Raw genomic sequence first — 18,939 nt, 5'->3', positions numbered from 1 at the left:
TATTTGACCAAGGAGAGTGATGAATTACTGCATCAGATAACTAAGGCCTCTACAACAAAAAAACTACCTCAACCCTATTGAAATGAGTTGGACCACAGAGTGAAGGAAAAGCTGCCAACAAGTGATCAGCATGTGGAAACTGCTTAAAGACCATCTCATTAAGCTGGTTGAGAGAATGCCAAGAGTGTACAAAGCAGTCAAGGCAAAGGGTGGCTACTTTGAAGAATCTAAAATATTTAGGTTTGTTTACACTTCACTGGTTGCTACATGATTGTGTTTTGTTTCATAGTTGATGTCTATTCTACAAATGTAGGAATTAGTTTAAAAAAAATATTTGACAAAATCTAGATAAACTCTGAGTAGGTGTACAAACTTTTGACCGGTACTGTATATTATGGTATCTTGAATGTTTTCCCAATTTATCATTAACACCACATCTGCCCTAGCAAATAAAAATGTATACATATAGCTAGTTTCATGACAGGCCTATGCCAAATAGGTTATGCATACTTTCCACAATGTTAACTGACCACTGATAAAATGTGTTACTTGAAACAAATAACATTCAGTGTGATGAAGACACAGACTTGGTCACAGGGATGGAGAATCAGCAGGCCTTTATTTGATTCCTTCAAAGGTGCTGGCATTGACACAATTGGCACAAGAATAAACTTTGCTTAGCCATCCTCCTACCACTTCAGCTCAGCAGGTGACCTCTGCCAAAAAGACAACAGGAGCATTACTCAAACCAAATAAGTTGGATAGAAAAAAAAAGTCATCAAGTCTACCATAGTCAGCCCTGGAGTACCCCTGGAAAATGTTGCTTCTCTTGCCCATTTTATAGCCTTGTCCCAAAGCTATCGCTTGTTGCTGTGGGCAGCTGGTGTGCTGAGATAAAACGTTATTAATTGGTTAAACACAGACACTTGACAATGCTCAAATCATAAGTCCCATTTCAGTGCTCAAGTGCCTCAATTGAGGATAATTGACAATGGAATAAGTTAAATTAACTCCAGTATTTACAGGGATACTCCAGAGCCAGATGGGGGGAAACAGTGCTCAGTATTGTAGGCTGTTTAAATAATGCATGACAATGGTCCTTGTTTGGTTCTGCTGGTGCTAAACTCAATGCGGAGGCCAGCCATCTGCTACATCTCTAATGTTGAAGATTGTAGGATCTGTTAGGGTTGTCGCTATAAGATTGTATTTGGCAATATTTTATCCTTTTAAAAGTAGATCTGTACTGTAGCCAATGACAGTACTGCTACAATCTTCCCTCAACACAACCATTCCTCTGTCAGACTACCCAATATAGCTGTACGAAAGAGGAAAAATATATTGCATAACAATTGTGAGAAAATATGACTGAAATGCTAGGATTCCTCAATGACAATTGCCAGTAGTGTAACAAACCCCTTCTTGAGTTAGAGATTAGGGTCCCCCACCCTGTGACCATTTCTGCTCCCTGGTGTCTCTGAAAAGCTACAGATCGATCTAGGGTCAGGTTTTCATCCCCAAAATTCTAATATTAACCACTAGGATAGGGGATGCAAAATTGACCTTAGATCAGTTTCAACAACTCCACATATTAAAAACACTTAGGAGAGTTTTGGGAAGCTAAGAAAACAAGCACTGACTTGAGGTGAGAGCTAAAGAACACATTACCAGAAGCTCTTTTTAGAACAGAACTTTCAAGCTACTTCCTGGAGCTCTGGTTCACAGACAGATCCATTCAGACGTACAGTATGAACACTGAGCGGAGGTTAGATTAAGGCACGCGAGTGAGTTAAGAGTGCGAGAGATGAACAGAAGAGTCAGAGCAATAGAATAAGATGACTGGCTTCAGCATGTCTAAAGAAATAATAAAAATGTGGTGGGGGGGGGGGGTCAGTAAGTCAGTGTATCCAAATAAAATGTTTGCCCTGTATCAATGCCCTCTTCGTGTCAGGTTCTATTGCCATAATCTCCTTGTCCAAGGGATTTGTTGCCCCAAAGAGTTACGAGTCTGTCTGGTGCCATAGCCCACTAAGGAGGCTGTAAAATATAAACAAACAATAAGTAAACTAATCAATACTCATCAGTGTGCGTCTGCGACAAACTATTCATGTAGGTGCCTTTCATGTATGACTAAAGTCACAGCACGAACACTTAAAAACAAAGAAACTTTTAAAATGTAGTTCTATTCGTATTTCCACCGTATAGCACCATGATAGCATTCCCCAGACAGCTGTTAAAGCAGAGGGGGTCCTTTTGGTTTTTTGAGTAAATCCATTATTCCCTATCAACATGTTCAGCTTTGGTTTCCTCGACAGTCATCTGCTCAGAAATAAGTCTATAGGAAGTGAACCTGACAAGCGAGGAGGGCCTTTTCAACAGGAAATGATGAAATGTGACTGTATTAGAAGCCACTACAATGATACACTGACAATACAGAAAGTCAGCAGACTTAGAAAATTATTGACAGTTGGCAGGTTGGATACAAATCATGTTGTTTAAAAAACAGCTGTAAACTGTGACAAAACAAACTGACCACTGCTATAAACTTTGCCCCTCTGAAAAAGAAAAAGCATCCTGTAGAATTGTTTAAATATTCAGTCAGAAACTAAACTTAATGTCTGTGCGCAGCAGGGGATGGTGTGATGAATGCCAGACGCCTCTTGTTCTCCTGGAAAAGAGATAAGGCTCCAGTTAGAAACCAATGTTTTCAAATTGTAGAAGCAGAAGCAAAGCCTATTCAACAATCCTATCCACCGAGAATCTTTTATCAGGCTGAACATGACAACCGTTTCTCAGTTCAGGCCCTAATGCCCACAATTATTTCGTTATATGACCACTGACCAGCAAGGATTCAAAGGACTCAACAGATGAAATAAACAAAAGGTGAAATAACTACCGAGAGCTTTCTATAATGGGAGACTCATCTCTGCATACATGGTCAAACCTTACCATTTATGCTGCGCTTAACTCGCCGTCCTTGCCTCTGATCTCGTCTTCTGCGTCTGGGTCGCCAGAGTGGAACTCCGCCACGTACAGACCCTTGTCGATGCTGCCGGGGATGGGCTTAATGTCAGTCACCAGCTGGTCCTCGATGGACTTCAGGTTGAAGCGGTCCTCAGAGGTGATCAGGTTGATGGCCAGACCCAGGTGACCAAACCTCCCTGGAAAAGGTGTTAAAAATAGACACCAGGCTTATATTTGACACTATTTACCCAGGAGAAAAGCAGATGGTAGCTGGAGAAGACCATGATGTTCCAGTAGGTCTGATTTGACAGCGTGATGAAAATGTAGTGGATGGTCTCACCTGATCTGCCGATGCGATGCAGGTACGTCTCAGCGTTCTTGGGGAAGTCAAAGTTGATCACTACGTTCACCGCTTGAATGTCAATTCCCCTGGTGAACAGATCTAAGCAGGGAGGGCAAGAGAATTTAACAATCAGTCTCAGTTATAAAAATACAAATAAATTCAATCAAGCAATCACTCAACTCAAGAGTAAAATACATTACCAGTGCAGACCAAGTTCCTGCAGAGTCCGTTTCTGAAGTCATGGAACACACGGTTTCTATACTCCTGTTTCAAAGGCAAAACCAGTGCAAGGGTTAGCAAAACATGGCTACACAGATCTACACACTGTCTAATGTGAAGGTATTCCATGCGGTCTACATCTAAAGTGCAAGTGGCTGGGCCGGCTGAGCTGACCTGCATCATCTTGGCGTGGATGTAGAAGCAGGAGTAGCCCAGCTGGGTTATCTTCTTGGCCAGCAGCTCAACCCGCTGGGTGGAGTTACAGAAGATAATGGACTGGTTGATCTGGAGCTGTTGGAGAACAAGATACATTGATGAGACAACATACTCATTATGAATTGATGGATGACCCAGATGAATGAAAAACTGCTTCCTGCTCTCCCATTAGTCAATATCTCTAGGACTGAAAGAACGAGCTTTTCTGACTGTGTATGTAAAGGACCAGTTACGGAACACATTTCCAACCCACCTTGAGTTAGTATCTAGCAAAACATGAGGCAACATCTCTGGGACCTAAGGTTACTCGCTAAGCAGTTAGTGCATTCAAAGTATTTAGACATCGGGAATTTTTTCCACACTGTTACATTACAGCCATATTCTAAAATGGAATAAAATTGACCAGCTTTGGCTGGGCCACTCAAGGACATTCAGAGACTTGTCCCAAAGCCACTCCTGTGTCGTCTTGGCTGTGTTCGCAGGGTCATTGTCCTCTTGGAATGTTGTCCTGAGTGCTCTGGAGCAGGTTGTCAGACTGGAGTGAAGGTTTTTACCAAGGATTTCTTTACTTTGCTCCGTTCATCGTTCAAACATCCCCACAGCATGGTACTGCCACCAACCATGCTTATCTGAAGGAAAGCTGCCACCAGCCGTACAGTTGTGACGCTTGGCATTCAGGCCAAAATAGTTCAATCTTCGTTTCACCAGACCAGAGAATCTAGTTTCTCATGGTCCGAGTCTTTAGGTGCATTTTGGCAAACTCCAAGCGGGCTGTCATGTGCCTTTTACAGAGGAGTGGCTTCCGTCTGGCCACTACCATAAAAACCTGATTGGTGGAATGCTGCAGAGATGCTTCCTTCTGGAAGGTTCTCCCATCTCCACAGAGGAACTCTGGAGCTCTGTCAGATTGACCATTAGGTTCTTGGTCACCTCTCTGACCAAGGCCCTTCACCCCTGATTGTCGTTTGGCCGTGAGGCCAGCGCTAGGAAGAGTCTACCATTAAGAATGATGGAGGCCACTGTTCTTGGGGACCTTCAATGCTGTAGACATTTTTGGTACCCTTCCCCAGATCTTTGTCTTGACACAATCCAGGCTCCGAGCTCAACGGACAATTCTAGACAGGCGTGTTCCTTTCCAATTCATGTCTAATCAATTTAATTTACAGCAAGTGGACTCCAATCAAGTTTTTTTATACATAGAGGATGATCAATGGAAACAGGATGCACCTGAGCTAAATTTCTAGTCTCCCGTCAAAGGGTCTGAATACATATCCGTTTTTTTTTGTTTTAATACATTTGCAAAAAAAATTTAAAACCTGTTTCTGCTTTGTCATTATGAGGTAGTGCGTGTAGATTAATGAGGGAAAAAAAATGTAATCCATTTTAGAATGAGGCTGTAAAGTAACAAAATGTGACAAATGTCAAGGGGTATGAATACTTTCTGAATGCACTGTATGTAGCTCAACATACTACCTCCACAGCTTTAGATAGACTCACCCTGGAGAAGAGGGTGTTGAGGCAGTGGACTTTCTGCCTCTCAGTGACGTAGGCATAGTACTGGGTGATGCCCTTCAGTGTCAGCTCATCCATCAGGTTGATCTCATAGGGCTTTGAAAGGTGCTTCGCCTGGAGAGGGGGGAAAGGGGTAAACATATTGCAATTGAAAGTAAAGACAATTCAGTTGTCAACTTTTAATTCAGACTCATCTCATTGAATCTCCATGCACATCTTCCCCTTTGTCTCCCACTGTTCTCGTACTCTATAGCCCCCAGTTATCAAGGAAAGTCGTCTCACCATGAACTTCTGCACACTGATGGGGAAGGTGGCAGAGTAGAGTAGGATCTGACGACCCTTAGCCAGGAAGCTAATGATGTCTTCGATCAGGACCACAAAGTCCTGAGACAGCAGCTTGTCTGCCTAGAGAGAGTCAGGACACATTTGTTGATGACCCCAGTTGAGTGCAGCCTCAGCACATTAACGTAACTGAGCAAAAAAAATATATGTTCTCACCGTCAACTGCGTTTATTTTAAGCAAACTTAACATGTGTAAATATTTGTATGACCATAAGATTGAACAACAGACAAACTGAACAAGTTCGTGTCATGTGACTAACAGAAATTGAATAATATGTCCCTGAGGTCAAAGGGGAGGTCAAAATCAAAGGTCACAGTCAATGCAGCTGGTGGGCACACCAGATACTAAGTACAGCAGTGCATTTCCTCATGGACTGCACCAGATTTGCCAGTTCTTCCTGTGATAGAGTGGGGTAACCTTCCACCAAATGCACCTGCAAGTTCAGACGTGCTAAATGGGATTGAGATCCAGACTCTTCACTGGCCATGGCAGAACACAGACATTCCTGTCTTGCAGGAAATCACGCACAGAAATAGTAGTATGGTATTTTCATGCTGGAGGGTCATGTCAGGGAGAGCCTGCAGGAAGGGTACCACATGAGGGAAGAGGTCGTCTTCCCTGTAACACATAGTGTTGAGATTGCCTGCAATGACAACCTCATGCTGCGACACACCGCCCCAGACCATGACGGACCCTCCACCTCGACTCCGCTCCAGAGAACACACATTTCTTCCAACGATAAACACGAATCCGACCATCACCCCTGGTGAGACAAAACCGCAACTCGTCAGTGAGGAGCACTTTTTTCCAGTCCTGTCTATTCCAGTGACAGTGGGGTTGTGTCCATAGGCACAGTTGTTGCCAGTGATGTCTGGTGAGGACCTGCCTCACTACAGACCTACAAGCCCTCAGTCCAGCCTCTCTCAGCCTATTGCAGACAGTCTGAGCACTGATGAAGGGATTGTGCGTTCCTGGTGTAACTCGGGCAGTTGTTGCCATCCTGTACCTGTTCCGCAGGTGTTATGTTGGGATGTACCGATCCGGTGCAGGCATTGTTACACGTGGTCTGCCACAGAGGACGATCAGCTGTCCGTCCTGTAGCGCAGTCTTAGGCGTCTCACAGTGCGGACATGGCAATTTATTGCCTTGGCCACATCTGCAGTCCTCATGCATCCTTGCAGCATGCATAAGGCATGTTCACGCAAATGAGCAGAATACCCTGGGCATATTTATTTTGGTGTTTTTCCAGAGTCAGTAGAAAGCCCCCTTTAGTGTCCTACGTTTTCATAATTGCCTACAGTCTGTAAGCTGTCAGTGTCTTAACCTTTCCACAGGTGCATGTTCATTAATTGTTGTTTATGGTTCATTGAACAAGCATGGGAAACAGTGTTTAAACCCTTCAATGAAGATCTGTGACGTTCTTTGAAAGACAGGGTTCTGAAAAAAAGGGATATTCTTTTTTTTCTGAGTTTATGTTCGAAGAGAGTAGGTGGCAAAGTGGGGCTACTTTCACTTGGCTTATTAAACCAATACTATTCCTGTAGAAAAACTAAACGTGCAACTACGGAGTATATACACTTTCCAGATTTCATAACATATGCCGCTTTAATAAAACAACCAGCGACACTCACCTCATCCATCACCATCATCTGGACTTTATCCACTTTGGCCACTCCCTTCTTTATCAGGTCCAAGATCCTGCCTGGTGTAGCTATCACCACATGCACTGAGACAAGGGACGAGATAAAGAAAATGAAAATAAACATCAAGTACTAGGGATGTGCATCTTTCCCCTTTAAGACGATTTGTTACGCATCCAGACAAATTGTCTCCGATACAGGTACGATAAGTTTTAGTCTGAAACGATTCAGTGTGACTCGGTTTGATTAGAGAAGGGTTGGCAACTCCAGTCCTCAAGGGCCTGATTGGAGAAAGTGTGACACCATCCCTAGAACACAGCTGATTAATCAAATTGCATTCTAAACTGAAGATTAGGGTCCGGATTCACAAAACATGAAAAAACATACGTTTAAGGGGGAAAAAAATTGTAAGTTCATAAGATAGTTCGTAAAAGCAAATCCTCAAAATGTTCTTAGGAACTTTGTAAATATCATGTGGCATTGACAGTGACGTTCTTGAAACAAATAAGCCTATGTGACAGGGATGATCGGATTTGGTTATTTTTCTTCACACATTATAGCCATCAGACTAGCTATATCAAAATCAAAAACAGATAACCAAGAGAAGAGATGAAATGGAGGAAAGAGCAGCCAGGAAAATGTTGCTGTTGGGGAGACTTGATAACTGCGGGTCACTGCAGAGACCAAAAATAAAGGATGGGCTTGAGTGGCCGAGTGTCTGTGCCGTCGGGGGTATGGCAAGGGACAGTGACGCCGTAAAAAAGAAGGGAGCTGAGAGACCATTCATGTGGACCAGCTGGAGGAGTAGGTGTAGGTGGTAGAGGAACTGCGCAACCGGTAAGTTAGCTAGCTAACATAGCTAACGTGTAAAGACATTATAGCCAACATGGCTATTGACATTAACATTAGCTATGTTCAGTAGCCAACTGTCTGTGGCGCAAGAAAACGTTAATGGCTACAAAAGTATCCATGTCTCAAGACAACAGTTTAGCCGTGCTAAAGTTTAGGATTTCTTCTTGGAAATGTACTTAAGCATTATTCCATTGTATGCAAGTTAAACTTGTGGAACAAGTGGATTACTGAATCAAACGCGCCAACTAAACTGACTTTTTGGGGCTATAAAGGACCGTATTGAAAAAAAAAACATTTGTTGTGTAGCTGGGACCCTTGGGATTGCAAACAGAGGAAGATCCTCAAAGTTAAGCAATTTATTTTATTGTTATTTCTGACGCCTTTGCTGGTTTGGAAACTGTTAATGCCTTTGTATACGGGGCGCTGTCCTTAGATAATCGCACGGTATGCTTTCGCTGTAAAGCCTTTTTGAAATCTGACAACGCGGTTGGATTAACAAGAAGTTAAGCTTTTAAATGTATAACACTTGTATGTTCATTAATGTTTAATATTAGGATTTTCTCATTTGAATTTGGCTCGCTCCAACTTCCCCGCATGTTGTTGATTTTTATCATGTAATCGGGATCCGTGCGCTAAGAGGTTAACTGACTTGCCTAGTTAAAGGTTAATAAATACTTATTTACAATGACGGCCTACCAGGGAAGTGCCATGTTCAGGGGCAGAACAACAGATTTTGACCATGATAGCTCGGGGATTCAATCCAGCCAACGCTCTAACCACTAGGCTGTGTGTAAATGATGCTTGTAGGCATCTGATCTGAGCCATAAGGAAAATCACCCACCAATGAATGTCATTTTTGCCGATTAAGTGTTAGAGGAGCTAGTAATGTGTATATATATATTTTTTTTTTATATATATAAAAGAAATCTTGCTATGACATAGCCAATGAATATATAACACAACTTTGTATTTCCCCCTTCTCATAATCGGCCAATTTCCTGAAACGTAACTCTGGACCCCGAAGTCAGTTCCACTGCATTTTATTCATTCTAAATCAGGGACTGATTTAGACCTGCGACACCAGGCGTGTGTGATTAATGATCAGGTAGAACAGAAAACCAGCAGGCTCCGGACCTCGTATGGTGAGAGTTGAATACCCCTGGTTTAGACCGTTTGGAGGTTAACGGACTCTTGAGTGAGCTTGTGTTCTTCTCTAGTTTCGACCATGTAGTACGGGTAGAAAAAGTGATTGCTGTCCCCATTATGAAATTATCAACTTTACCATTTACACCTAAAACTGACCACACAGATTGTTTTAAGCAAAACTACTGCTGATAGTGAACTTGAACAATCCAAATCAAATCGAATGTATGCCCTGATCAGCATGTAACCTACCTACCAAAGTGCATTTGACTTTAAAAAAAATAGAAAATGTGTGCGAAGCTGAACACAGGACAAGGCTACTGATATTGACTGGGGTTGGACATGCAAAATTACTTTAGATCAATGACGGTCAACATAACAATCAGTTCAACACTGAAGGAGACAACACGGTTGCCATAAAATATTTGAACAAAAAAAAAAAGTTTTCCGCCGATTCGTAATGTTTGAATAGATTTTCTGACAATGCATGCTACATTTGGATCTGTTTGGGGTCCCGTGGATCAATGCACTCATACTATAAACATTTGAATCAGGGACCTATCGTTACAGCGGATCAAACAACTCACACTATATATACACACACTAAAGTATGTGGACCCTTCTTCAAATGAGTGGATTTGGCCATGTCAACCACACACGCTGCAGACCGGTGTATAAAAACAGCCATGCAATCTCCATAGACAAACAGTAACAGTAGAAGGGCCTTACTAAAGAGCTCAGTGAATTTCAATGTGGCGCCGTCACAGGATGCCACCTTTCCAACAAGTCAGTTCATCAAATTTCTGCCTCGCTAGAGCTGCCCCGGTCAACCGTTTCTGCTGTTATTGTGAAGCGTAAACATCTAGGAGCAATAATGGCTCAGCAATGAAGTGGTAGTGCTGAAGATGCAACACTCATTGTGGAGTTCCAAACTACCTTGAAGCAACGTCAGCACAAGAACTGTTCGTCGGGAGATTCTTTAAATGGGTTTCCATGGCCGAGCAGCCGCACACAACCCTAAAATCACCATGCGCAATGCCAAGCGCCAGCTGGAGTGGCGTTATAAAGCTCGAGGCCATTGGATTCTGGATCAGTGGAAATGCATTCTCTGGAGTGATGAATCAAGCTTTACCACCTGGCAGTCTTAAGGACTAATCTGGGTTTGGCCGATACCAGGAGAATGCCAACTGCTCCATGGGAGGACTAATATTAATTCCAATGATTTTGGAATGAGATGTTCGACGTGCAGGTGTCCACATCCTTTTGGTCATGTAGTGTATCAAACATTTGAATCGGGGACTTATCATTACAGCCCTAGTAAGTACAGTATATAAAGGCACATAATGAGGAGCTGCACAATGTGCTGTTGTGTAACATGGGCAAGTCTCTTGATCAACAGCCAAACTAGATGTAAAGTTAAAGTAACACAGTTCAGTGTCAGTCACACAAGCAAACAATATCCATAGTATCTGTAGAACTATGATCAGCTGCAGTTCTTCACACATTGGTTACTACACTACAGCCACTATAACCCTTTCGACTGCCTGTCCCCAGTAGCAGTTACCAGTCTCGTCCAGACGCATGATGTCGTCCCTCAGGTTGGTGCCTCCTGTGGTGGCCATGACCTTGACCCCGCCCATGTGCTTGCTCACCTGGATGCTGATCTGGCTCACCTGCAGGGCCAACTCTCGAGTAGGAACCATCACCATGGCTGCGGAGAGGAAGGGGAGAGGAAGAAATTTAAGGACAGAGGAGAGAAAAAGGGGTTTGGGGAATGAGGGACAAGAGAAAAACGATCTCCACAAATAAATTGGAATAAATAACCTATAACCGGAGACCATTAAAAAAGGCCCAATTTCCATGACAGGTAATGAGCTCAGGCACTGGCTTAACTGAATGTAATTTATCCAACTCACTAAACTCAAGTGGCCTTGACATTATGAATCTGTGGCATACTGTTCCCGTGTTCAAGCTCTATTACAGCACACTGTGTGTGGGCGTTAGGTTTGTGACAGTGGGTCTGTCCATATGTCAGAGATTCCGTGTCCCACCAGGCGTACTCAGCTTTAGCAATGCCCTCTCCATACACTGAATGTGTGCTTACTTGTGCATCAATCTAGTGAATTGTACAGGCAACTACATAGGAGTATTCACCAGTGATTATATCACAATAGGCCAAATTAATCATAAAACATTCAGGGCAGATTTCATAGACGGACTTTGTACCAACATTGATTAAAACAAGCAAATGAGATGACATGGATTGACGTTGAAATGGTATTGAATAGCAGCTGGTGCAGTTCTCACCCTGTATGTGGTCCTTCTTCAGGTCTATCCTCTCCAGGAGAGGAATGAGGTAGGCTCCGCTTTTCCCGGTGCCGTTCTTAGCCCGGGCCAGGATGTCCCTTCCTGACAGAGCAATGGGGATGCTCTCCTCCTGGGGAGACAGACAGACACAGGGTGGTGAGAGAGACAGTTCCACAAACATGAGCAAACACCAACACACATTCAACAAAGTTCCAATATAGTCATGGTCAGAGCAGCAGAGGGAAGTCACCTGTACAGGAGATGGTTTCTCCCAGCCCATCTCAAAGATCCCCATCAGTAGCTCCCGCTTCAGGCAGTAGTCCTCAAACTCATTCCCCTTGGTCGATGTCACATCCTGGGGAAAGAGTAGAAGGTCAAGGTTGAAGCTAGGGTCATTATTGATTGATGGGCTTGCTTTGTTAAACTGTGAATGTGTCACTAGGACTTACTGATGTTCTAAATCTGCAGTCTTTCTGTGGAAGCTGCAGGCACTTCTTCCAGTCGTCGCCAAACCGGATGCCCCCACTGCCCTGGGGAATGTTACCTCCCTTCTGTTGGGCATCTGGTTGTGGGGCAGTTGCCAGGGATCCTGATGTTAGTCCAACTGGCTTGAGTGGTCCTCTAAACTGCCCATTGGGCTTGTTCAGTCCCATGATGGATGTTGGGTTCTCCGTTCTTGCTGTAGACATGGCTTAGAGAGCTTTTCCTTCAGTCTGCCAATTCCTTAGTCACTCAGCTAAACTTTTTTGTTCACTGTTACCTTAGAGATTGTTTTTCCACTCGTGGAACTAATGTCCATGTGTTATTTAATTCACAAAAAAAACCTAAAACCTATTTTTCAGGATTTCTAATTTAAAGAATTTATGTATACACTTATACGTACAGACCTCTTGAAAAGAAGAGTCTGGCATACGAAAATGGTATATTTACAAGACGCTCCCCAAAAAGGGAGAAATTAGCATTTATATGAATAAATTGATCATATATCCGCTCAAAATCAAACCTATGTGAACATGTTTCAGAATTCAACAGAGTTCAAACATCTAAAGTAAATTATCCTGAAGCAGTCTTATTCCTGGTGACAAATGCCCTTTCTGAAGTTCTGTGTACAACAACCTGTTAAGTTTTTAATATTGTTTCTATGTTCAAAGACCTTTTAAGCTTTTTTCATGGACTGAAGTGGTTGTACGTTTCTTTGTTAGAGTCTCAAGTGCTTTTACATTCAAACAGACCTGTACTGTCCTCTGATTCACATGAACTATTCCTATGTTTCTGAGTCTTTCAACTTGGTGTGTTTTTGGTGTATTATGAGGCAATTTTGCTATTGGCAACCTCAAAAAATGACATGTACAAAACACTGAGGGTAATAGTCCCAACCCTTTGTGTTGTTCACTTGGACAGTCACAATGTGTGTTCTGCTGTTGTGCTCTGCTTTTGCTGTGGTAGATGTGGAGCTGACACCCTTAGTTGCATTTGCATTCAACTCCAGGTTACCTGCACGAAACCAACAAAACAGCACAAGGACAAAAACACCAATGTTACATGTCTAAATTATTAATGAAACCAAGTCCCAACTTCTAAACAAAAACAACCACTAACTATGTACTTTAAATGATAGAACATGTTAATTTCCTGATAGACTCGATTAGCGATAAACTTGAGCATTTTAGCTTTAACGTGTAACTAGGTAACTGGACAGACTAGCAAGGTGTTTAGCTAGCTAGTTAGGTTACGTGGTAAAAATGGTCGATATGATAAGTGTAATTAGCTAGTTGCCAAGTGCAGTGGTCTGGGGCAACAGGAAAACTGTTTTAACAAGATCCAAAACCTAAGAAGTTACGAGCACACGTTAGTTACACACAAGTTGGCTGTGATAAAACACTACATTAACAAACTAGGACTGAGCTCAACAAAATAGTTCAGTTAACGTTAGCTCCGAGTTGGTGCTTAGTGTACTCGTGAGACAATTAATTAATTGAACAGCCAACATAGAGCCACATTTGGTTTACCAGCAAACGTTAGAGGGCTAATGATTGGTTGTGTGACCACAGTAACGTTAACGATAGGCACACTTTACGTGGATACTAACTAGCTACCTAGTGGCATTAAATGCCCGGTAAAGTAGATTAGCTAAGCGAACGTACCAAGCTATAGCTGTGAAGTTAGCTAGTCAACTACCGTTAGCTAGCTAGCTGTGATAACGTGTTAATCGAAGTTTATGGCCGAGTTAGTTTAACTGACAACTTTGAGGCTAACAGTAACTTCACGACACAAGTCCGAGTTGAGGCTAGCAATTTAGATAGTCGACAGATTTTATAAAGTAAAAAAATAATAACTAGCTAGCACGTTCGCTTTGCAAACATTGCTGGTTAGTTAGCTAACTATAATAAATAACGTTAAGCGTAGCCTGACTGGTCGATTCTCGTTCTTCAAACATGCTAGCCTAGGCAGTCGAGCGCCCATGCACTATCAGCTACTTCAAACAAATACAATATGTTACCTTAATGTTCATCGGACGTCTTCTCTCGTTAACTTAATTAAAGCAAATGTTCCAAGTATTATGATACTGTTTGTGTTTCTTGAAAACCACCGACTTGTCTCTCTTTTGTCTCTTCTTAAAAAAAAAAAAAGACAATTCAACATGGCCGCGCGCTCGCCTTTAGCTTGTTGTCTCTTTCGCTTTCCTACTGTCGTCACTACTTACCACAGCCACAAAGTATTAAACCCCGCCCATTTATACAATTTATCTTCTTAAAATGTGATTTTAACCTGATAACCGTATGCCTAACAATATAAACCTATTTTTATGCATGTTTATGGTATAACCAGTGTTGACTTTACGGCTGTGGTAACTAATGGAACCCTTCGTTCGTCTAGCTGCGCAGGTACATTAACTATCCAATCAGCATGTCCTGTTTCGAACTCAAATTGGTTAGCGCTATCTGCTTCCAGTTTCGTGAAACCCACCGACTTGTCTCTCTTTTGTCTCTTCTTTAAAAACAAAATTACAATTCAACATGGCCGCACGCTCGCCTTCAGCTGGTTGTCTCTTTCGCTTTCCTACTGGGTCGTCACTAGTTGCCACAGCCGCAAAGTAATAAGCCCCACCCATTTATCTTCTTCAAATGTGATTTTAACCTGTTAAACCGTATGCCTAACCTTACAAATAATTTATTATTATTTTTAATTCATTTTTACGATATAACCACGTTGACTTTGTGGCTGTGGTAACTAATAGAACCCTTCGTTCGTCTGGCTGCGCAGGTACATTGAACTATCCAATCAACGTGTCCTGTTTCGAACTCAAAATGAATAGCGCTATATGGGTTCCTTGGGACGTCCCTACGGTAAAACACTTGCTTCCCAGACGAAACAGTTCGGTAAAGTTCGTGTACATATTATGACGACATTTGTGTTAGTTTTGGACTTCGGTGAGGGTTTTTTTGGCTGTTCGGGCACATTAAAACATTTTCTGGAGGAAAGCCGAATTTCGGTGCCGTTGTCTACGCCCCTTTGTCGGTGATTGGTCAACAGTAGGGATTCCTCAATAAAGTCTTTGTTGTTATTCAACCAGAGACAACTCGTTTTCATGCTATTTTTTAAATTGACAAATACTGCACACACAATCTTAGTCAGATGTACAATTGCGTGTCTAAGATCTATTCGGTAAAAATGTAAAAATGAATGACATATTTATTGGGATATCTTCGATACATTCTGACTATTTTGAGGAACTGTAACTGGCTACGGCGTCTCAAAATGGACAAACAGTACTATTGACATCCCCCCTCGTTTTCAAGCGTAGGTCGAAGTAGCACACTCGGTTCGGATAGTCGAATTCGGCTAGGCGCCAGCATGTTGTCTCTTTTAACACCTATAATAACCATAACCCTTTGCTTAACCATTTTACATTTAAACTTCCAATGGGTAGTACGTCCAAGGATTCTGCATAGCACAGACCATTCAACTAATAAAGATCGGTAAGGCAACCACATATCACACTCATTGCAAGTAAAACGTAATACAAACAAACAGCTACATCAATACTAGTAATAAAAGACGCAGGTTAGTGCAAGAATGGTGGGGGTTGCTAAGAAAGATGTTTTATTTTAAGGATGATATGTTCCAGAAATATTAGGATATGATATCAGACAATATGTGAAACATTCCATATAATATCATACAATATGTGAAACCATCCATATCATACATGCCATAGCAGATGCTATTGTCCAAAGCAACTTACAGTTGTGTGCATACATTATTAGTATGGGTGGGCCCAGCAGGAACACATTAGGTCATCACACATTACACCTACTACAAAAGGTTTACAAAAGCATTTTTCACTGCCCACCAACCTTGTCTTCAGTTCTCCAACCATCATCTGACAATATGAGGATGAGTAACTTCATAAAAGAGGGGAATAGTTGAGTACCTGTTGTCTTCCTCAGTTACTATTGGCAGAGGGAGAGTGGCAGTCTCCATAATCGTTGGCAGAGGGAGAGTGGCAGTCTCTGCATTTGTTGGCAGAGGGAGAGTGGCGGTGTCCTCAATCATGTTTGCGGAGGGAGAGTGGCAGTGTCCTCAGTCGTTGGCGGAGGGAGGGTGGTAGTTTGTTTATTCATTTATTTGGATCCTCATTATCAGCGACGTTCCCTGTCCAACCTGACAGCTTGAGAGGATCTGTAGAGAAGAATGGGAGAAACTCCCCAAATACACAGGTGCCAGGCTTGTAGCGTCATACCCAAGAAGACTCAAGGCTGTAATCGCTGCTAAAGGTGCTTCAACAAAGTACTGAGTAAAGGGTCTGAATATTTATGTAAACATTTCTACAAACCTGTTTTTGTGCTGTCATTATGGGGTATTGTGTGTAGATTTCCCTCAATCCATTTTTTAAAATCCATTTTAGAATAAGGCTGTTCCGTAACAAAAAAAAATAGTCAAGGGGTCTGAATACTTTCTGAATTCACTGTAAGGGTTAAGGTTTGGGATACAGGACTACCTGGCATGATGACTCCTTGCTGTCCCCAGTCCACCTGGCCGTGCTGCTGCTCCAGTTTCAACTGTTCTGCCTGTGATTATTATTATTTGACCATGCTGGTCATTTATGAACATTTGAACATCTTGGCCATGTTCTGTTATAATCTCCACCCGGCACAGCCAGAAGAGGACTGGCCACCCCACATAGCCTGGTTCCTCTCTAGGTTTCTTCCTAGGTTTTGGCCTTTCTAGGGAGTTTTTCCTAGCCACCGTGCTTCTACACCTGCATTGCTTGCTGTTTGGGGTTTTAGGCTGGGTTTCTGTACAGCACTATGAGATATCAGCTAATGTACGAAGGGCTATATAAATACATTTGATTTGATTTGTTACACTTAAAATACAAAAACTTTCTATCGCTGGATTTGAAAATTCAACCATTGGCACCAGAGGTAGATGCTTACGGCGTCAGTATGCTTCAGTTAGGCTGGCGCCTAGCCGAAGTCAGTTAGGTGTTAAAAGACCTTCCCTTGAAAAAAAGAGAAAAATGCATCAATAGTACTGTTTTTAAATTTTTTGACACCGTAGCCAGTATATACTTTCTCAAAATAGTCAAGCTAAGAAACAATAGTCAATCTAAGTCGCACAATTTCACATCTATTTAAGATATTTGGTGCAGTATTTGTCAATGAAATGTGTGTGAAAATAAGTCATCTCTCGTTGAATGACAACAAAGACTTTATTGAAGAATCCCTACTGTTGACCAATCACCGACGAAGGGGCGTAGATTTCGGCTTGCCGAACAGGTGAAAAACAGAAAAATAATTTTACAAACCTACCGAAGTCCAAACCGAACAAAATGTCATCATAATATATGCACAAACTGTTCCTAACTGTTTCGGCTGGGAAGGATGCAGACGCCTTTACGCCCATCTGCCGTCCCCGCCCACAACGCCTTAGCCAAACTGAAACCTCTTTGAAGGTAACAGCGCTTGCTCTTCCCCTAGTGGCCAGTTTCCACGTCATCTCCTGACGCCCTTAGGCATGGGTGGATGTCGAATGGTGACCTGGCTGGGTTCTCAACCTAGTTTGGTTACTCTACCACAAGTACATTTTTCTCTGCCTGGAGTACCCCTGAAGTACCCCCTCATGTACATTTTTACCAGTAAGGCTATGGTCTCATGAGTCTTCTCAAGTAGCCTCTGCGGATAGGTGCTAGTATGCCTGGTTGAGAACCACTTAGGTCTACCAATTGTTTGGATTTTTACATGGAGTGTCATTCTGAAAGTACAGGTTTTCAATGTTCTCTGTCACACCACATCTCCATCAGTAGAAAGGGGTTGAGGTTCTCACATGGAAAAATGTACTGCTGCATGTCATCTGTTGGACAACTACATTACTTTGAGGTTTGATTATTGTTGACATGTCTTGATTGAGTTGTTTGTGAGAGCAGTTTGTTCCAAGTGTCAGAAAAAGCACTGAACAGTAAGAGATCATGTGGAGTGACATCTACATCAGCACACAATGATTTGGACGGGGAGACAGGAAAAGCAATCTCCCTCAAGCCTAATATATTATGATTATTTCCTTCATTTAATTAGATGTTGTGGTTAGCCACATAGCTGATGACTTCCCCAATTGTCACTCATTTTCTGAACAATTTTGCATCAGGCTCATAAAGGCTGTCACATTATAGTGCTTTATTTGGATTTTGTCATATCAGAACCATGTCAACACTCGGGGATTTATATTGAATAAAAACAAATAATGATTTTGGAGCTAAAATTCAAAGATAGGATGACACCTGTTCCAATTGATTTAATTGGTTGTAATCATACCCATACATGTTTGCATCACTTTTTAAAATAAGAACGAAAGCATTGTCATTTGATTGTGTCTTTCATATGTATTCTAAGGTGATCAACTGTATATTGTACTGAATTCAGTTAATTAAGAGTGGTTTTGTAAATCTAGCTTCTGGGTTTCCCCATCAGATCTTCATATCTTTGCTCTCAAACAGAATGTTAATCACTGTGCCCAGGTGATCACAGAGCCGGGTAGTTCAGTCTTTCTCTGCTGTGTGAGACTAACTTAAAATGTCAGAATACAAACAGTACTTTACATTCTGTTCTCTACAATGGTGCAGTGATACATATAATTGTGAAATGAAAAAGGTACATATAAAAAGGCTAGATTCTCAACTAACTATGGACTCACAATTATCTGCAGCAAGAAAATCAATCACATCAGGTCTTTATAACATTCACGTCTGTATTTTTTTTAAAGTGTCTACTTGATTAAGTTCAATCTCTTTTTTCAAGGGCTCTATGACGTAACATTATTGCTGCACTGTGTGATAAACTTCAGGTACGTTTTGATGATTTATAATATGGATCTACTTCGTGATGGAGGTGATCAAACAAGTT

The 18,939-nt window shown here is 42.0% G+C and overlaps 1 protein-coding gene across 2 annotated transcripts; it reads right to left on the bottom strand.

Annotated features, from left to right (window-relative positions):
• Positions 1 to 600: 600 nt before the first annotated feature.
• On the bottom strand, positions 601 to 14,618 carry LOC124017946 (probable ATP-dependent RNA helicase ddx6). 2 transcript variants are annotated; one of them, XM_046333185.1, is made up of 13 exons: positions 14,504 to 14,618; positions 11,986 to 13,030; positions 11,787 to 11,891; positions 11,537 to 11,666; positions 10,794 to 10,940; positions 7,226 to 7,320; positions 5,534 to 5,656; positions 5,237 to 5,365; positions 3,698 to 3,814; positions 3,505 to 3,568; positions 3,302 to 3,403; positions 2,947 to 3,158; positions 601 to 2,665 (listed from the first exon to the last, which is right to left on the bottom strand). In XM_046333185.1, the coding sequence occupies exons 2-12, from the start codon at positions 12,223 to 12,225 to the stop codon at positions 2,950 to 2,952; spliced, it is 1,461 nt and encodes a 486-aa protein (XP_046189141.1). In that variant the 5' UTR covers positions 12,226 to 13,030; positions 14,504 to 14,618; the 3' UTR covers positions 601 to 2,665; positions 2,947 to 2,949. The 2 variants fall into 2 exon arrangements, with proteins under 2 accessions (XP_046189141.1, XP_046189140.1); XM_046333184.1 differs by lacking the exon at positions 14,504 to 14,618 and adding an exon at positions 14,037 to 14,495.
• Positions 14,619 to 18,939: the final 4,321 nt, after the last annotated feature.

The sequence above is a fragment of the Oncorhynchus gorbuscha genome, unplaced genomic scaffold, assembly GCF_021184085.1.
Source record: "Oncorhynchus gorbuscha isolate QuinsamMale2020 ecotype Even-year unplaced genomic scaffold, OgorEven_v1.0 Un_scaffold_35:::fragment_2:::debris, whole genome shotgun sequence".
Taxonomy (NCBI): Eukaryota; Metazoa; Chordata; class Actinopteri; order Salmoniformes; family Salmonidae; genus Oncorhynchus; species Oncorhynchus gorbuscha.
Note: the sequence above shows the minus strand (reverse complement) of the source record. Positions and strands in the feature narration are given on the sequence as shown.

What these genes read in the sequence shown, in the direction of transcription:
- LOC124017946 (XM_046333185.1), bottom strand. Translation starts at nt 12,225, where the DNA reads ATGTCTACAGCAAGAACGGAGAACCCAACATCCATCATGGGACTGAAC. An exon ending in AGAAACCATCTCCTGTACAG is followed by an intron (nt 11,667 to 11,786) that starts GTGACTTCCCTC and finishes CTGTCTCCCCAG; the next exon opens with GAGGAGAGCATCCCCATTGC. An exon ending in TCCACGCCAAGATGATGCAG is followed by an intron (nt 3,569 to 3,697) that starts GTCAGCTCAGCC and finishes CCTTTGAAACAG; the next exon opens with GAGTATAGAAACCGTGTGTT.